This window comes from Aphelocoma coerulescens, chromosome 8, assembly GCF_041296385.1.
Source record: "Aphelocoma coerulescens isolate FSJ_1873_10779 chromosome 8, UR_Acoe_1.0, whole genome shotgun sequence".
Classification (NCBI taxonomy): Eukaryota; Metazoa; Chordata; class Aves; order Passeriformes; family Corvidae; genus Aphelocoma; species Aphelocoma coerulescens.
This window is the reverse complement of record NC_091022.1, coordinates 12,075,015-12,092,496: the sequence shown is the minus strand read 5'-3', so window position 1 is coordinate 12,092,496 and position 17,482 is coordinate 12,075,015. Positions and strand designations below refer to the sequence as shown.

At 36.7% G+C, this 17,482-nt stretch overlaps 1 protein-coding gene across 9 annotated transcripts in view; it reads right to left on the bottom strand.

The window, feature by feature from the left end:
- The window catches only part of VAV3 (vav guanine nucleotide exchange factor 3), a 170,834-nt gene that overhangs the window by 6,467 nt on the left and 146,885 nt on the right, over window positions 1–17,482 (bottom strand). For 6 of the 9 annotated variants that reach the window (XM_069022536.1, XM_069022537.1, XM_069022538.1 and 3 more), the window contains 4 exons: window positions 14,499–14,533; window positions 12,662–12,778; window positions 11,904–11,991; window positions 8,416–8,545 (listed from right to left, as the gene is read on the bottom strand). In XM_069022536.1, the coding sequence (XP_068878637.1) occupies window positions 8,416–8,545; window positions 11,904–11,991; window positions 12,662–12,778; window positions 14,499–14,533 (370 nt within the window). The other 3 variants (XM_069022541.1, XM_069022540.1, XM_069022542.1) reach the window with 3 other exon arrangements.

Genomic DNA, 17,482 nt, shown 5'->3' with positions numbered 1-17,482 from the left:
GAGTGAAAACAGCAAGGAAAATTAGAGAAGAAAGAGGAGCACACCTGGGGGAAAGGAGGACTTCTAACTCTTTTTCAAGTCACAAAGCAGAGAGGAAAAGGAGAAAAATAAGAGAAATCAAAACCATGTATCTTCAAAAGTCTTGAGGCAGAAAGTAGCAGAATTTAGATTAATTTAGAACCCAAGATCCATACTGTCAAATAAAAGTGAAGTTCACAATAGGAAATACATAAAAGGCAGCCAGATGAGTGATGGAATACAGGAAAATGACAGTGCTAATTTTGGAAAAAAAATATTAACCATATCTCTCTGCTGACACAGTCACAAAAACAACTTGAGTAGAGACTATCAGCCCTGTCCCAGGATAAGTAAAACTTAAGGCAACACATGGAAAGGACATCTGAACAGATGGGAGAGAGGAGGAATGCTGAGTGAAGGGCAGGAGGAGGGATAGCTACAGGAAAAATGCAGGGAGACAATGGGATTAACAGCAGATATCGATGGAAACTGAGGGCCCAACAGGTGAATGAATGTGAATGAGAAATTAAAGAGGGGGGAGAAGAGAAAGTGGTAAGAAAGAAAATAAGCTGTTGAGAAAGCAGTAATAAATAAACCTTGTGTATTAGGAGGGAGATACTCAGAGAACTAACTGGAAACAGAGTGAGAAATCCAAAGGAGGTAAATAAAAAGTACATATGTGAATGAGAAAAATATGCTTTTCCTTCTGCTAACAGAAGATGATGACTACTGGGAACTATAATCAGCTTTGATTTACACTGGAGTATGTTGAACATTAACAGTGAAATAGATGTGCTGCAAATGAATTTTAATACTAGTTTGAGCCTGATGAAGCATCTAGGTGCAAACAACAGAGATCACAGCAGGCTGGTCTAGCTCACATGCTTAAATTCCATGAAGGTCAATGTACTATTATTAAAGCTGTGAGTAGTTGTTTCTCTCTCCTTGTGCTCTGGCCTCCTCATAAATCTGCAGCCATATGCCCTGAGGGTTGCTCCTGTGTATTAGTTTCCATGCTTCTTGAAGCTGTGTACATTTATTTGTACATTTACTGTTTCACCAAACCTCAGTTCTGCTATCCAGGCACAGGCAGCACCTTCAGTAGTGCTCAGTAGTCTGTTCTCCTGTGTTACCAACTTCCAAGCAGAACTAAGCCAGCTCTGAAGATACTTTTGAGAAAAACACTTGTAATATCATGAAATAAGTATTTGTTCTTTTAATGTAGGCAAATTATTTGGCTATTTTTAAAAAGGTTTAACTACAAACATATGAAGCAACATATCTTAGCAATCAGAATATAACAGGTAGATAAGCTTACCTAAGAACTGCAGATCAATAATTTCCTTTAATATTTTGTAACAAAATACTTAACCTGGCATATTGTGATATGCAAGACATTGAATCTGTACCTATTATTATAGTTATTACTGAATTTTCTGATACAGCAGTTTTTCATGTGGAAAAAAGGAATGTAATTATAATTTGTTGAAACCACATATGGGAATATATGGGAATGTGTAATAGGCTTAAAGTAACTGAGTGTTGATTGCTGTTCTATCACCTTAGGCCAGTGCACAATTTTGTTCTCACGGAACAGATGCCAGTTCAGTAAGAACAGAATTTAGGCTCAACTGGGCAGTTGAATGCAAGATGTCATCTCCTATCCTTGCCCAAAAGGACAAAAGCTCACAGGATTTACCTTGAACAAAGGGCTAAAACTTAATTCCTCCATGTTGTTTCAAATCAGGTGAGTGCTTCAGAGAGTCCGGCAAGTGTCATGACCACAGGGCAAACAGCTACACCAAAATGGCTTTCTACTCATCTTTTCTATTGCTGTGTCCCTCTATAAAAGCAAATGTCAACTGGAAGAACACCTTCTAGCTCAGATTCTCAGTCGTTGTTGTGACTACTGAAAAGCAAAAGTATCTGCCCAAAAATGTAAAGGGCATAGAAATGGAAGAAACAACTGAGGGGCAAAACATCCAAGTGCAGTCTAATGGATGGAGATTGAAATCCCTGGGGGGAATCAAGAGAAGGGTCATCAGAGATGCTCTCAGCACAAGTAAGCACTGTAACCATTCTACTACTGAGCTGCCATCTACATCCTTTTCCCCCTCAATAAACTACGGAAAGCCTCAAGAATCCTTCTAAGAGCAATAAATAATTTGAACAGCTTCTGTGGGCCAGGTGTAAAACATACTGCCCACTGAGATCTTGATGACTACATCTGCATTTGGGCATGCTGGACACCTCCCTTCCCTAGTGCAAAAGCCAGCCCCAGTCCTGATCTGCACAACCCAGGCAGTGTCCTCCACCCCCTGTACACAAAGGTAGGCCAGTGTAACGTGAGCAAATGCTGCGTTCTCCACATCAGCAGCTCCTTCCATGTGCTCCTCAAAGGCATTCACCTTTCTACTGGCAAAATTCTTCTTCAATTGCCCACTGGTGCAGTTCATCTCTTTGAAGACCAGATCCTAGAGATCAGAGCAAGTCTTATCCATACTGATGCACTAATTGAGGCTGCCAATGGTAATACTTTTAGCATTTTTATGCAGTCTCTTAGTTTGAAATGACTGCATCTATTAAAGCCAGAGATGGTTAAATGGAAATAAAGAAAACAATATTTAGAAAACAGATGGGCAAAATTAATTAACAATGTTAATGCAGAATTTAAAGAAAGCATTCTCTACAAATAAACCTACTATATTCTAAGATGCTACTGCAGTATGGTTTGCTGCAGGGATGGGACGAATATATTATTTACCAACAAGCAGTGAGATTTCCATGTTAGTGCATTTGAACAAATACATTAAAAATGTATAGCTCATAGATGTCAACTGCATAACAAATTAACAGTCAAGTGGTCACTGATGGAATCTGCTGCAACTATTGAAGTTTGCAACCCCTATTCAAACTGCTTATTGCAATAAGCAGTAACAATTCAAGAGTTTGATTTTTGTTACACTCCAAGAATAACATGTAATAACTATTTTTGGAGTCAGAGAAGAGCTGAAGTATTAGATTCGTCCCTTCCCTCACTTGCTCCACACAGAAACAACAGAAGCAAATTTAGAAGAAATATAAAAGCAGTAAAAGCAGTACCTGACCAGAAAGGAGTGGAGGAAGGGGGAACAAAGCTGTAGTCTGGAGGAGTTACAAAAGAAAACCCACAGAACAAAGAAGGGGCTTAGAGGAAAAAAAAAAGAGAAAAAGAGAAAAGCAAAACAACATTGAAATATTGGCATAAGATTTAAATAATAGTTTTTTAACTATATAATTCATTGATAATAAGGAAACTAAGGTTCCCTACTAAGGATGTCTGCAAGGAAATTGACTGTAATAACCAGAAAATTTGGATCTCTGATTTAATTTTTAACAGTTGCATTTTTCAAAGAGTAAAGTAGGAAGAAGTCACCCATTTAGGGTTTCAGAGAAGCAAATTGTAACTGCAGACTCTTGCAAATATTTTCAGATTTAACAGAAGTTTTTTTAATTCTTTGTGTGCCCCACTTCTTACCATTACAAAAGCAAGAACTCATGCATATATAAATCCTCTTGAGCTCAGCAAGACTAGTCACATGCCCTTAATTAGGAAATAGTCTAAGTTGAACCGGAGTCCCGTATTATGGCATGGAAAAAAAGTATGCATTTTGCCCTGTTAATCATTAACATCAATAGGAATTCCACAGCTAAACTACATCCTCTAAGGCCCAAACAGTACTGCTCATATTTGCAGTTTCCCCAACTTGCAAAAAACCCCTCGAGCAAGCAAACAACACCTAAGCTTGGCCTAGGCAGAACCAACACATCATCCTAAGTCCCTATAGCACCTTCCTTGGGTGAAAGCCACAGGTGTACTTGCTCTATTGTCACCAAAATAGGGGCAATGTACTTTTAAATGCAAAATTTAGATGAAGTGAACTAGAATGGCTTCAAGTGAAGCTACAGTTTATTGACCTCTTTTGAAGAGGCAATAAGGATATATAGTGTGCATGTCTAATAAAGCTGGGATCTTTGCTCCCAGCCATGATTTGGAAAGGTACGTTCATCTCAACTGGATAAATGATAATGTAGCTTCTAAATTATAGCTAATAATATATGTAATTACTGAACAAGAGTTTTCCTTCAAAAAATAGCAGGGTTATATTTATCACTTACAGTTACTTCTCTGAATTTATTCTTGTGGTTACACATGAAACACAGTAATTTTGCTTCAAGATGGCTATATGCAGGAATGGTGACTAGAACGATTTTAAGCAAGAATTCATGGTGGAGGTAAAGATACAGTTTTGTGCATCTTACCCGGATGACAATAGATACATTTGTGACAAGGAAACTACAAGCATAAATAAAATAAACAGGACTGATATTGTATTTCAACACTCAAACTATGGATTTAAATAATAAAAAAAAACCAAACCACAGAAGTCCCACAACACAAACCAACAGCATTTTAGGTTAGCGTTTCATAGGACAAAAAACCACGCTCCAGTGCCTCTTGCACTCTGGAAACTCCCTTCTGATCCTTCACAATGATGATCCTTTCTCCACCTCTAACACTAAATGGACTATGGGATGCATGAGGTTACCTGAGGGGCCTCTTTATACTGGAGACAGTAACCCCAAGTGACAGCTCTGAGGGGAATTGTGCTACACAAACCAAAAGGGCCACTTGACTTAAGAGCATTCTTAGAAGAAATGCCTTTATTTGTACAGAAGCACAATGGCAGCGTGGAACAACAGCACACAGGAACACAGCCACGTTAGGTGCTATATGGTGGGTGGCTGGTCCTTAACTGAGCAGATTCTGATCCTAATTTTTCTCTCTGATACAGCTGGAAGTTTGGTTTTATGTGTCAAATTCTGGACAAGTAAACCTATGTGGGCAAGAAAATCCTACTAGATTTCTACAGATAACTGGTCTGTTTTGATGATAGGGGGTTGGTGTTGGCTTTTAAGCAGAAAGGCTGAATTCCTTTGATTCCTTAAGGGCTGGGATGATACTTGCTTTGTTTTACTTTACTAACAGATACCTTTACACAGTTAATGCATTAAGCAGTAGGATGTCCTAACTAGTTAATATACCTACTCCCAGTTAACAGACAAAGTAAAACATCACTCAAGTAGTACTTGGCTTCATGAATTAGGTTACTTTAAAATCTAGATTTCATAAATATTCAAATTTCTCAGTATGATTGTGCTCTGCATCAGCAAATCAGAATAAAGTGCCATTATTCTATTCCACAGAGTAATGTCCACTTTTCCTCCCTTTTTGCCTTTATTTCATTTACTGGCTGATCATTCCTGTAATCTAATGTAAGAATTAGTATTTTTCTCTGTAGCAAAACAAAATTTCATCAGTGTGTGTGTGTCTAGAAAAGCCTAAGACTGAAAAATTAAGAAGAATACACCATTTCCCAAAAAATCTTCCCAATTAACTTGAATTTCTGTACTGACAAAAGTAAATGTCTGACAGCTTTTACAGCCACGTTAAAAGTGTACAATGAATACCAGAACAACATGGGTGACTTCTGCAAGGCCAGGAGACTGAAAATCAAATTTCTAATCCAAGTGGGAAGCCAAAAATTGGAAAGGCAAAATAACTATATCACTAAAATAGAGATTTTTATTCTAAAAAAATATTCTAAAAATCAAGTAGATGCTGAAGCAAGAGTCAAATTCCCTGAAAATTTAACAAGTTACAAGGAATTACTATGATTCATATCAGAAATTACAAGTTAAACGAAATTCCAGTTGTTTTTCTTTTCCCGTATGGGTAAATGAAAACATAACAAATACAAAAAAATTAACATACTCCTTTCTCACTCTTTTCTGGGAAGTAAAGTCAATTCGGTATTGCCATTCAATTTCACAGCAGCTGAAAGAACTTGGCAGCAGAAAATTATAAAACTCTGTCAAAGTCTGCAGTGGTTCAACTAATATTTTTTGGAAATACCTTTCCCACTTACTCTGTCAGCTATATACCCTAAAGATCAGCTGTTTTGAAAAAAAAGTTGATGTCTTTTCAAAAGATGGCTTCATTAAAAAACCCAGATATGTGAATAGTATAGAGAAAAATACTGTGTTAAACCCAAATCCTTCTTCAAATCAGCTTCACACTGTCAAAGCCCATTGCATTCACTAGCTTCAGCCCCATGCTGAGCAGCTGCAAACTGAAAAAAAAAATGGAAAAGTGCCCCTCTGCCTCTTCAGCTACTTTGTCCAGCTTCCCTTCAACACCTGTTTTTTTGCACTTGCTTTATGTGGGAAGAGAAAAAAAAAAAAAAACAACTGTGTGGTCCTCACTGAGAGCTGTGAAGTAAACTCCATGTCCAATGTTGCCCCACATGACTTACTTGCTTCCTCTACTAAACTAAACCACAGCCTAAAGCTTCCCAAATTCTTTCTAAATTCAGCCCAGCAGGGTTCACACAGCCTAGATTTTTCTAGGCTTTTCTTACATCAATTTGGTAAAAATGAACAAGACAGCTTAAAAACCGAGCAGAGTGACCCACAGATGGACGGTTAATCATGGACATTTTGGTTCAACAAACAAAACAAACAAGAAAACAACAACAAATAAATCACCACACTCATGGGCACACACTTTACTGTCCAATCCATTAAAGGAAGTGTCATTCAGAGCCAATCTAGATAAAGCAGCAGAATTATGGGAATCTATTAGATTTTACCTGAGGAGTTTGAGAATTGGAAGGTTTTTCAGATCAGTTTGGTCTAAGACAAAACCCAGTTTCCACCAGCATAGTTTGTACCATTAAAGGTCTGATAGTTCCTGTAGCAGATGCACTTCCACACCTCCTTGACCAAAATGAGAGCCTCCACAGTCATTTCTCTTGCTCTCCCCCATACTGCCTAAAAGATCTTGTAAAAGATGATGTTTTCTTTTATATGATGACTCAAGTTAATGAGGATGTACTATAAATCTTGTATCCTGTAAAGCAGGAAATTATTGAGCTCTTGCAGACTAAGAAGTTGGTGGACAGTATAGATACATTCTAACTGGCCAAATTAAAAAAAAAGAAAGCAATCTGGTTCTGCTCACAGTCAATAATAACTCAAACAAATGCAAAGTAAATCAAGCAGGACATGTCCTCTCGCCAATTAAAGCCCCAATGCTGTGCGGAGGCGTGGGATGAGGAAAGTGCAAGAGATGGCAAGAGGAAGAGAAGCACAGGGAGACCACAAGCCAAAGGGAGAGGAAAGGACAGGGCAGATAAATTCACCAGGAATGGACATGTACAGCATAGAGATGAGACAACAGACAGAAAGAAGTCCTGGGAAGCAGTGAAGGAGAACAGAAATGGAAAGAAGATGAATTGGGAGGTAGAGACAGTAAATGAAATGCCCAGAGACACACTGATTTCTTACAATCATTTGTCCTAAATTATCTTCACTTTAATTAGGGAAGGAAGAAAGCCTCCAAAGTTACAGAGATGTTATGGACCAGAGGCAAGCCAGTAAACAAAAGTTCACAAACACAGCAAATGAAAGTAAGAAAGTCACCATCAGCATCACAAAGACTAGCCTGGACTTTCTGGGCTTTCACAGCAGTCTTCATATTGTTAAAATCCCCATTAATTTTTATTTTCCTCTTATTATCTGTTACAGTACCAAGATGCAGCCATTGTCTGCAGAACAGCAAACCTAATATTTGCTCTTTGACAAACATTATATACTTCCCAGAGGCCAGCCATGTGGTAGAGGTTTTATCATTAACATTGAACCTGTCCATCTCCTGAAAGTCATGCTGCCTTCCACTTAAATTGTAATAGCGTAAATAAAGGACGGCACATGCACTGTAAGCCTTCTCAGTTTATTTCTAAACTTCAAAACTTTCTAACTGCTATTTACATTGCACAGTAGTTCATTAACTTTCAGAAGCTTAGTAAGGGGACTCTAAAAAACATTCAATGTTAAAAAACACGCATAAAAATAATTATGATATAGTAAATCTTTTTTTTTTTTGACACAATTATTTCTTATTACTGAGATGCTACTTCATAGGGCTATGCTACAAGACTGATTTATTTAAATCCCCTTTTAAGGATTAGAAATTGTCACAGATACTAACACTTGTAGCTGCACATATGCAAATCTCTTAAGAAACTAGGCAAGATGCAGTTTAATCTCTCACCAGCATGTCTAATAGATTTTTTGAATATCGGGGAGATTTTAAGTTTGGCAGCAAGACAAGCTTGCTAGACATGTTTATAAATCTCCTGGCAGATCTGAATCTGCTTAGCTTCAAAAAATCCTAGCTAAAAGCATTGCCATAGTAATTGGTTATATGTCAGAAGATGAAGACGTTCAAAGTACCTTGTCCTTTTAATATATATGTAAAACAGAAAGTAATACACAAAAATTTATAATCCTCACCATTGCCACCTGTTCTGTTACTCCTCTGTCCCGCTGAGTTTTCAGATTCCTTGTATGGAAATTGAAGAGTAGTATCCAAACTTCGAAAACCTTCTTTGAGAGAGTGGTGCTTGTAGTATTCTACAAGTTCCTTTCAGAAAGGAAAAATACTTTCATTGGAAATTGAAATCACATACTGTTCAACATTCTGGTGTACAGTAAATGAGAGTTTTATTATGCAAGTAACTTTATTTTACAATCCATCCAATAGAACATGCTTATTTTTTAAAATATAAAGTACCCTAAAAATTGACAGCTTTTATGTTGCCACCCCAAAAAAAATTAAACCAAACAAAACCAAAAAAAAAAAAAAGACACAAGAAAAATCAGCTAAGTAAAATCTTTTTGTCAGAGTCAACATCTCCTGCTCCTTTAAGCCACGCTGAGGATGTATTTCCTTTTCTGGAGTCAGGCAGAAGGCAATGTCAGTTGTTTGCTAAGGATGCAGCAGTAAATGTCTCTGTTTTCTCAAATTTCTTTTGCGAAGATAATTGATGTATCTTTAAAGCACACAGATCTGAAATAAAGCACATGGCTTGCACGTAAGTGTGTAAGTCAACAGCAACTTAATGTGCAGATACTCAGATCATGTAAAACTTCCAAGGCAGGGCAGGCTTGGGGGTGTCAGACAGTGCACACTGACTGAAAAATCCAGCATTTCACTTTCTCCTTGTACCCAATCCAAAAATTTCATCTTTGTGTGTGCACATCTAGATGAACATTCATAGCTACATACAGGAATATTTTACATATAGATGCAAAAATTCCTATATATAAATATAAAAGAATAGCTGAAATCATTTATGTACCCAAGGAGACAAGTTACTTGAGTTCCTACTCTAAAGAAGGCAACACCCATCAAAATGCTGACAGCTCATGTTATTCCTTTGCAATCTTCAACCCCTGCCATTGTCTGTTACATTTGAATTAGCCCTAGAAATGTCAGTATCACATAGTTTGTACACTGAGCCAGAATAAGATTAGAAGTGACCAGACAATTCGAAGCAAATGTACTTCAATTGATCCATTCAAATGTGGGATTTCACTCTTCAGAAACACAAGTACAAAGCAATGTATTTACTGTAAACCCTTCACTCCATTCCACCTGTATTTAGATTTCCAAAATCAGAGTTGACCAAGCCAAGCTTAGGTCAAAATTAGGAAATCGTACTGTGTTTTATCATTTCCTTGGGGTGGGGCGAGGGGGGGTGGGGAAAGACAAAACAACAACAAACAAACCAAAACAAACCAAAGAACTAGCACCACAAAAAGCCACCAAAACTTTAACCTATAACAGCCTACATCAGTGATACCTTAACCCCAGACAAACAAAAATAACTCTCAAATTATTTAGCCCTGTATCTAGTGCACAAACCCCAAATTCTTGATAACAGTCTGGAGATTATTTTCTGAACTCTGGAGCACTTCACTGTCCACACTGCTGAATATTCTGAAATGCCTTCAAAGGCAGAGGCCAATGCTAAGTAAAATCTACATCTGCTTATACCAGTTTATAATCACAGGCACACCAAGTAAGCAGAGAGGCCAGGACACTAAGAAGTCTCTGGGCTTTGCTGTTTCATATCAGCACAGCATACAAGCTACAATGTCAGCAACTGAAGCTTACTCCCATATCATCACTGAACATCCAGAAACTCAAATTACCGGGGCAACACTGTGCATGATTTGTAAGTAAGCAGCATTCAAAGTCGGATTTCTGGATAAATGGAAAACTAATTAGTATGAAACTTTTGTTATTTTTCTGCGCAGTGTAAGTCAGTAAGAATTACGTTGTTTGGTAAAGGTAACTGGAATTCCAAATGGACAGATGTTACTTATTGGCAAAATAAGTAAAATGGCTCCAAAGTGAGGAAAAAGAAAAAAATCACTTCATGTTATAGATTCAGTTATTTTAAAGCTTATGTTTTAATACCATTCTTCCATGAAAACAGTTGACTGACAAGTGGCTTCTGAAACATGAATTGCACAAATCCCAGTAGCAAGCTTATGAACAGATGAGTAAGGTAAGCAGTCTGTGCCAGCATGGATGGGGCTCCTCAGGAGTCTGTCAGAGTACCCTGACTCACAGCAGCAGCAGAACTGACCTTTCACTGCACCCTGCTTTACACACTCAGCACATTTTAATTACTCTTGTGAAAGTTTTTCAAATGTACTATGAAAAGTACATACAAGAACTCTTCTACTTTTTTTACCTCCAAAGCAAAACAAAACACTGTATCACTGCAGATCACTACTTAACATTTCCATGGATGCTGCCTTTGTCTCGCTTCCGCTCCCACTTCTACTCAGACTTTTGTTCCTCTCTTCTTTCAGACAGTTACTTTTTCTCTTGCATCTACTCAGAACAAAGCAATTGGTTCCACAGCACATACAAACACCACACTACCACTTTTGTATTTAACTTCCAAGAGCAGACTTCATTACAGCCTAAATCTGTGTGATAAAATAATTCTTTCCTACTTGAACGTTAGCAAGGCTTAGTTGGTAGCAGTGAGGTCAATTTTGTGATGCAATACATATCCTTTTTGCTCATTTTTCATCCAACTTTGTCCTATATTTATATTTCTGCTCTACTTTGGAACCTGCACCAGGGCATTAAACTGCATCACTGCCATAAGAAGATACGTGGCAGCAAGGGACTCCAGCTGCCATGTTTTGTCAAGATCAGTTTCCAGTGAATCATTTGTAGTGTTCACAGACTAAGCAGCCACCTCCTTCATGCATTTGAATTTATTTCTATTGCTACATAATGATAAGATCTCAGGGTCCCCAGCCCTAACACTAAACTATTCACTGGCTTGTAAGTGTGAAATGAAGGTAAGAGTGCAGGAACAGCTTGGTGCATTCTTCATCAGGAAATTTATGTTCCTCCTGCTCTAATGAGCACTTACCATTTAATCTTTCCCTGCTTCTAGATGCTCTTATTTTACAGAGTATCAGTGGTTAAATTAAAATAATTTCTAAGGCTTCCTGGTTTTAAAGCTTCTCCCTACTCTTGGTTTGCATTATCCTTCATTTTTATTTAGCATTTTCATGTACTTGAGTATTCATGCAGGAAGGCTGCTGGATAAATTTTAATCCAACTGATTCCTAAAAATCAAGATTTTCAAAGACCTCAAATTCTCCTTTTCAGATTCAGTCTAACTCCACAGTGGGCTGGTGCATGGGATTCAAATTCCTCCTCTCTTCCACTTCACTACAAGGGACACAGTACAGTCCTAACAATAAATATGTAGTTTTAAGCACATAACATTATCACTTAGAGCTAAAACCATAAATATAAAAAATTATCTTATTAGCAGGTATGGACACAATTCAAATCTCTCACTTTCATAGCTTTCTGGAATTTCCTGAACCAAAGTAGCTCTCTCTAACAGAAATAGCTACAAAGAAAATCTCACATTGTTAAAAAGCTAATCAATGCTTACCATTAAATTTTTAAATTTTCTATTTTCTGCAATGTGGAAAAAGCCATCTCTTGTTAAAATCTTGATGTGCTTCACTTCGTTATTGTACCTGTGGGCAATGAATAACTTATGAATATAAATGTGTTTTTAATCAGACACAATCAATAATTACCTGAGGGCATACCCCTAGAACACCACACACATAAATTTTTAAGACAAAATGTATATCTGTGCCAAAACAAAGTTGACATCTAATCAACCAAATATATTTATTAAAGTACAGCTACAGAAGTAATCTGTAATCAGAAGGAAGTCACAGCTAACTGCTCATTCTAATTGGGAATTCCCATGTACTTCTTGCTTTTATATTCATGTTGATAAATAACATGAAAGAAAACAATAATTTGCACCCACAAAATGTATAAACTCACATTTTACTGAATTGTCTGAGATGCAAAGGGCTTCAATGAGTTCTCACCAAAGTCAACGAAACAGATCACATTGCACTGCAAACAATGCTGACTCTTCTCCAACATACTCAACCATTATTTTTGTAGCCCCTTTTGCTACATCAGCATTATAATACCATTGCTTCTTTCCTTCTATAAATCCTGGGTATTTTTGACAGCAACTTCAGTTTTGCTATATTGACTCTCTTAGAAGCTGCATATAATTACATAATAGAAACAGCAGTTTGTTTTCCATATTTATTTCAAATGCTATCTAGACAAAAATGAGAACAAACATTCTTGAGAAGTTCTTATTCCACTTCCACTTACTTAATACTAATTGCATATTCTCCTGATTCTTTGGTCCTGTGCCGCACCAGGTAAGTGCTATTTACTCTGTTAATTAGTTCACTTTCTGCTTGCAATCGTTCCATTGCTCCTGCAAACCTGGAACAGGGAAAATTAAAATTGCCTATGATTTTTTTTTTTCAAAGCTCCAAAGGTCTATTAAACATGCAATACTTCCAGATTTCTGAATGAAGAGTAAAACATGAAAAAATTCCACTGTTGGGGGTTGTGGAATTCTTAATTAGAAAAGTATTTATGTACATGTTGAATACAATATATATTACATGTTGAATACAATATCTGCTAAGGAAAGTGCTCGAGCCCGAGCATTAGCTGAATGACTACTGGCTTGAAAAGTTCCTAAAACCAACTGGTTTATCTGAATCATTTGCTGCAAGTGAAACAATACAACAGTGGTCCAGAAGCTTTGAACCTCCCTGGAGATTTTTCTTTACAAAATGGAGAATCAGCCACCAGAGGTAGATCAGGTCAACAAAAGACCTATATGAAAATTCGGTACTTACACAAAGACAGTATTTTATTTGGTTTCATAATCATGCATAACCTCTAAAGGCTAAAGTGCAACGGGTATACCCAACATCCAGAGGGAAAAAAAAATAAATCAGCCAAAAACATCCAAATTGGAAAAAGCTGATGCTAAGTGTTGAAAGCTAAGACAAATAAATCACTGATTCTGCAGCCTGACTGCATAAGCAGATTTGTGCCCTTGCTCTACCTTGCTGGTTTGTGTAGGACACCATGAGAGGCTGTCAGCAGACATGTATTTGCCAAATTAGAGGTTAAATTGTTAATTGGGGAAAGTGACTTAGCTTCCAGGGAAATTATGCTTTTCTTACCATTTTACAAAGTAGTCTAAAGGTAGTCACCACCACAGACCACTACTAAAATTTCACACTAATACATCACTACCAATTAGAAAGGAGCTTTAAGGAAAAAAAATAGTTCTTTATTAAGAATCCATATAAGATAAAGACTGATGGCAGTAATATGCTTTCTTCTAACAAAATGATAACTAGAGAAAATGTTAGAAATTAATTCCAAATACCACTTTTAAATACTAAACATTCTACTTGGCTCGTTATGAAAAATCAGTATTTGTTTAGATGCGGTCCTGATTTCACTTTGGCAAGTTAAGAGGAAATCAGAACTCATATCTAAATGAGGTAAAAAGCATAAAACCAGTGAAAGAGCACAAGTGATGCTTACTCTGCTCTCTCAGAATCATCACATCTTCTTGGAGATGTGGGAAAGAGTCCACACACTTTATAAACCCCAGAGCAGCAGTGGCTGCAGTTTTGATACACCATCTTTTCACAGAGTCATCAAGGTTGGAAGAGACCTTCAAGATTCATCTAGTCCAACCATCAACCTTGCACCACCATAAACACCCCTAAACCATAACCACAGGTGCCACTTGTATCTCTACAGCTTCAATGTTGGTGGAGGTTTTTTAAGGAATTGCTCATGATACAAGATGTATTTAACATTACTCCTTCCTTTATTCACTCAACATATAAGATATACTTCCATGCTTCATATTATAGTCATCTCTTATTATTCTATTTCAGACCTCTGGGACTAAGGCTGTACAGCCACAGACTTGTAAACAAAATGTCAAAATCATTAAGTACTTTATTATATCAGAAATGCTTTTAGGCACGGTACTGCTTTCCCAAACCATTACACAATGTCTTCTTCTGAGGCCTAGAAAGGTTAAACCAATATAATTTATATTGCAGTAAACACAGTTGCTTTCTGTGACTGCTTCTTTCAGAGATTCTTGTAAGACAAGACTTACCACAGTTGTGAAGAGTAGTCTACTGGTTTAGGAACCTAGGATACCACAAGATACAGAGAATGAGGATTAAGATTTTTTTTCTAAAAAGCAGAAATTACATAGCATTGATTTAACTGTCAATATCCAATATCTAATTTGTCTACATGCCTATCTTCTTTAAAGAAAGTTATAATAAAGGACAAATATTCCACATTCTGAAAGTACTACAGAGTATTTTAAGCTCTTTTCTTCTCTGACAGTTTGTCTTGGGTAATTTTAGTTCACAGAACTGCTGAAAGCTTTTCTTACAGTGCCTGTATTCGAACTTCATACACAAAATAGCTCAATGCTCTGTATTGTAGGAAAGTACCATTAAAATATGCAACCAATTTACAGTAATGTATAAAATTCATTTCATGTATTCAGGATTGTGTGGCCTTAGACTGTCTACTGGGAAATATGGTCTATGATCTTCTGAGAGACCTGAGGATATTCCACAACTTGTATCCTATGACAGCATTCATTCCTTTGTATTTGACTTGGGTAACTGTTGTACTGTATCCTGGTAAGCATGTCATTTGATTCTGAAATAGACTTTTAAAAATTAAGCAAACTGCAATCATCTTGCAAAATGGATGTTATATGTACATAAACATATGCATAGATAATGTTTATTCATGCACAAGATGCACAGTATAGCAATTCCTATGAAAATCAGCATTTCATCTTGATCATCTCCCATTAGTGTATGGTAACTCAGGATTACCCTACTCTCCTAAAACAACGTGTGAAAATGCACAGTGCTGAAAAATGGATTTTGGTGAAAGCTTAACATACATCTCACACACTTATAACTTAAGGTCACATATTCTTAGGTAAATAAATGTGTTTTGTTTTTGTTTTTTTTCCTTCAAGTAAAACCAAAGAATATTCTATTTTCTGGACTGTAATAGGGAAGAAATTACAGTAACAGTCTTCTCACAATTTTTTATTTGTGATATATGAAATGTCTTCAACAGAGACTTCCAAAAACAAATCAAGTCAGGAAAACATTATTATAAAGGCTTAGAAACTTAAATTGATTGAAATTGCAGTCAATTACAACTTCCACTAGCTTGACCTCGGGTATCAACCAAGATCTCTACCAAGTGTCTAGACTTGACCTTGAAATAAACTTCAGTGTGGAACACAATAAAGTTCTCTGTGATAAAACCAGGCTCACATGTTAGGCTTGTGCAGCAGTAAATCTACCCAGGTATTAAACAGGCATTTAGTCCAGATCTTGTGAGAGAAAAAGGAAACGTGCATTATTCCCAAACAGTGTAGACAAAGGGCTCTTTTCACAGCAGCATGTGTAGTGCTGGCAGCGTGTGAACCCCTCAAGAGGGCAGGGGACCTAGGAGAGCCAGGTATTCACCCCTGGCAGCAGCACTGGCTTTTCTCATCCCTACACATACTGATGGTGTCATTACTTGGGGGACACTTGGGAAAAAGTTAACGGATTATGAATATGCTGACAAATAATTGCCAAGAGAAATGTTTAAGTGGATCAACCAACGACACATTTCAAGGCCACAATTTCAAAAATTACCAAGTTTTTACATATTGCGAGATATTCTTAAATATTCCAAATTTGTCAAGTAGTGCTAATACTTGGAATTGGAAAGGATGTAAAAATTCAAAGATGGTTTAAGCCCATCCTCCAGAGTAGTTAAATGATATATGAGTAGTCACATTTGCAAATTTTGAATGGACAAATATTTATGTAACAAGTGTTGTTCATTATCATGAAAGAGAGTAAAATCAAATGTTTTTCCAGAAGCTCTTGACTCGTATGCTCTGTATCCCATGCCTCTACAGAAATTAGAAAAATGGAGGAAAGCTAGGAAGAAACAGACATTATTCATACAGTGCATAAAATGTCTGCTGACATATCCTACTTATTTTAAAGGGAAAAAATTGTTTATAGGTACATCTGTGAAAAGCCTGGAATATAGATATTCTGGAGCACAGCAGTTTTTTATTCAATATTCATTCCTAAAGTCTTCTGATATATGGATTTTATGCTGTTTCTGGGCATTTTTACATCAGATGGTTGTAAAGACTGTTAGACTTAATAATAACAGTAAAAGTTATAGCATGTTTAAAACCCGACTGATGTTTCAGTATCTTTAACTGCATCATTTATCATAATAAGATGTTTATATTTCATCCTTCCAAGTTAAAAGTGGTGAAGCATCCATTTATCTTTTTGTTCTGATCATGACACCAGTTGGTAACATTTCATGAATAGTATTTATTTCTTCTGTAAAACTGTGTTATTTTCAATACTCCTCTAAATAGTATATTTTAAATTTAGCAGAAAGCTTTACCATTAGAAAAAGACCTTCACAATGCCCCAGCAGCATTCTTCCTAACTTCAGGTGTTTCACTGCCTGTGCTTATAAAGTATATTAGTGATTCCTAAAAGTGCTGCTACAGTTGTTGTCAATGACACTACACAATGGCTGACGGGGTCACTGACAATTACACCATGGAATGGGAAATCCACCACTTGAACAATAAGCAAGGGGTGGGAGCTTCACAAATTTAACAATAAGCAAAGGGTGGAGGGATGAAAGCTAAATTCAGACAACAATTTCATCTTTATTTCAGATTTGCTCTCTCACCCAATCTAACACAACTTGTACCTACAAATATTCTATGCATTCCACTTCAAACAAAAATTCTGGAAATATAGGGTAAAGATGTCTTATGGTATTCTAATGTACTTACACTCTTTAGGATCACATGTATACTTGTTCTGGAAACTAAGGCACAATATAAGCCCCAAAGGCACATCAAAATGCAGCTACTAAGAGCTGATTCCACCCACTTAAAAAAGCCATTTAAGTGGCATACTTTGATTGCTGTAACTAAAGTAATTCTATTAATAAGTCAAACTGTTGCAAATCAGGTTAAAGTAAGTGAAAACTGCCTTAAAGCAAAGTAAGGAATAGGATTCA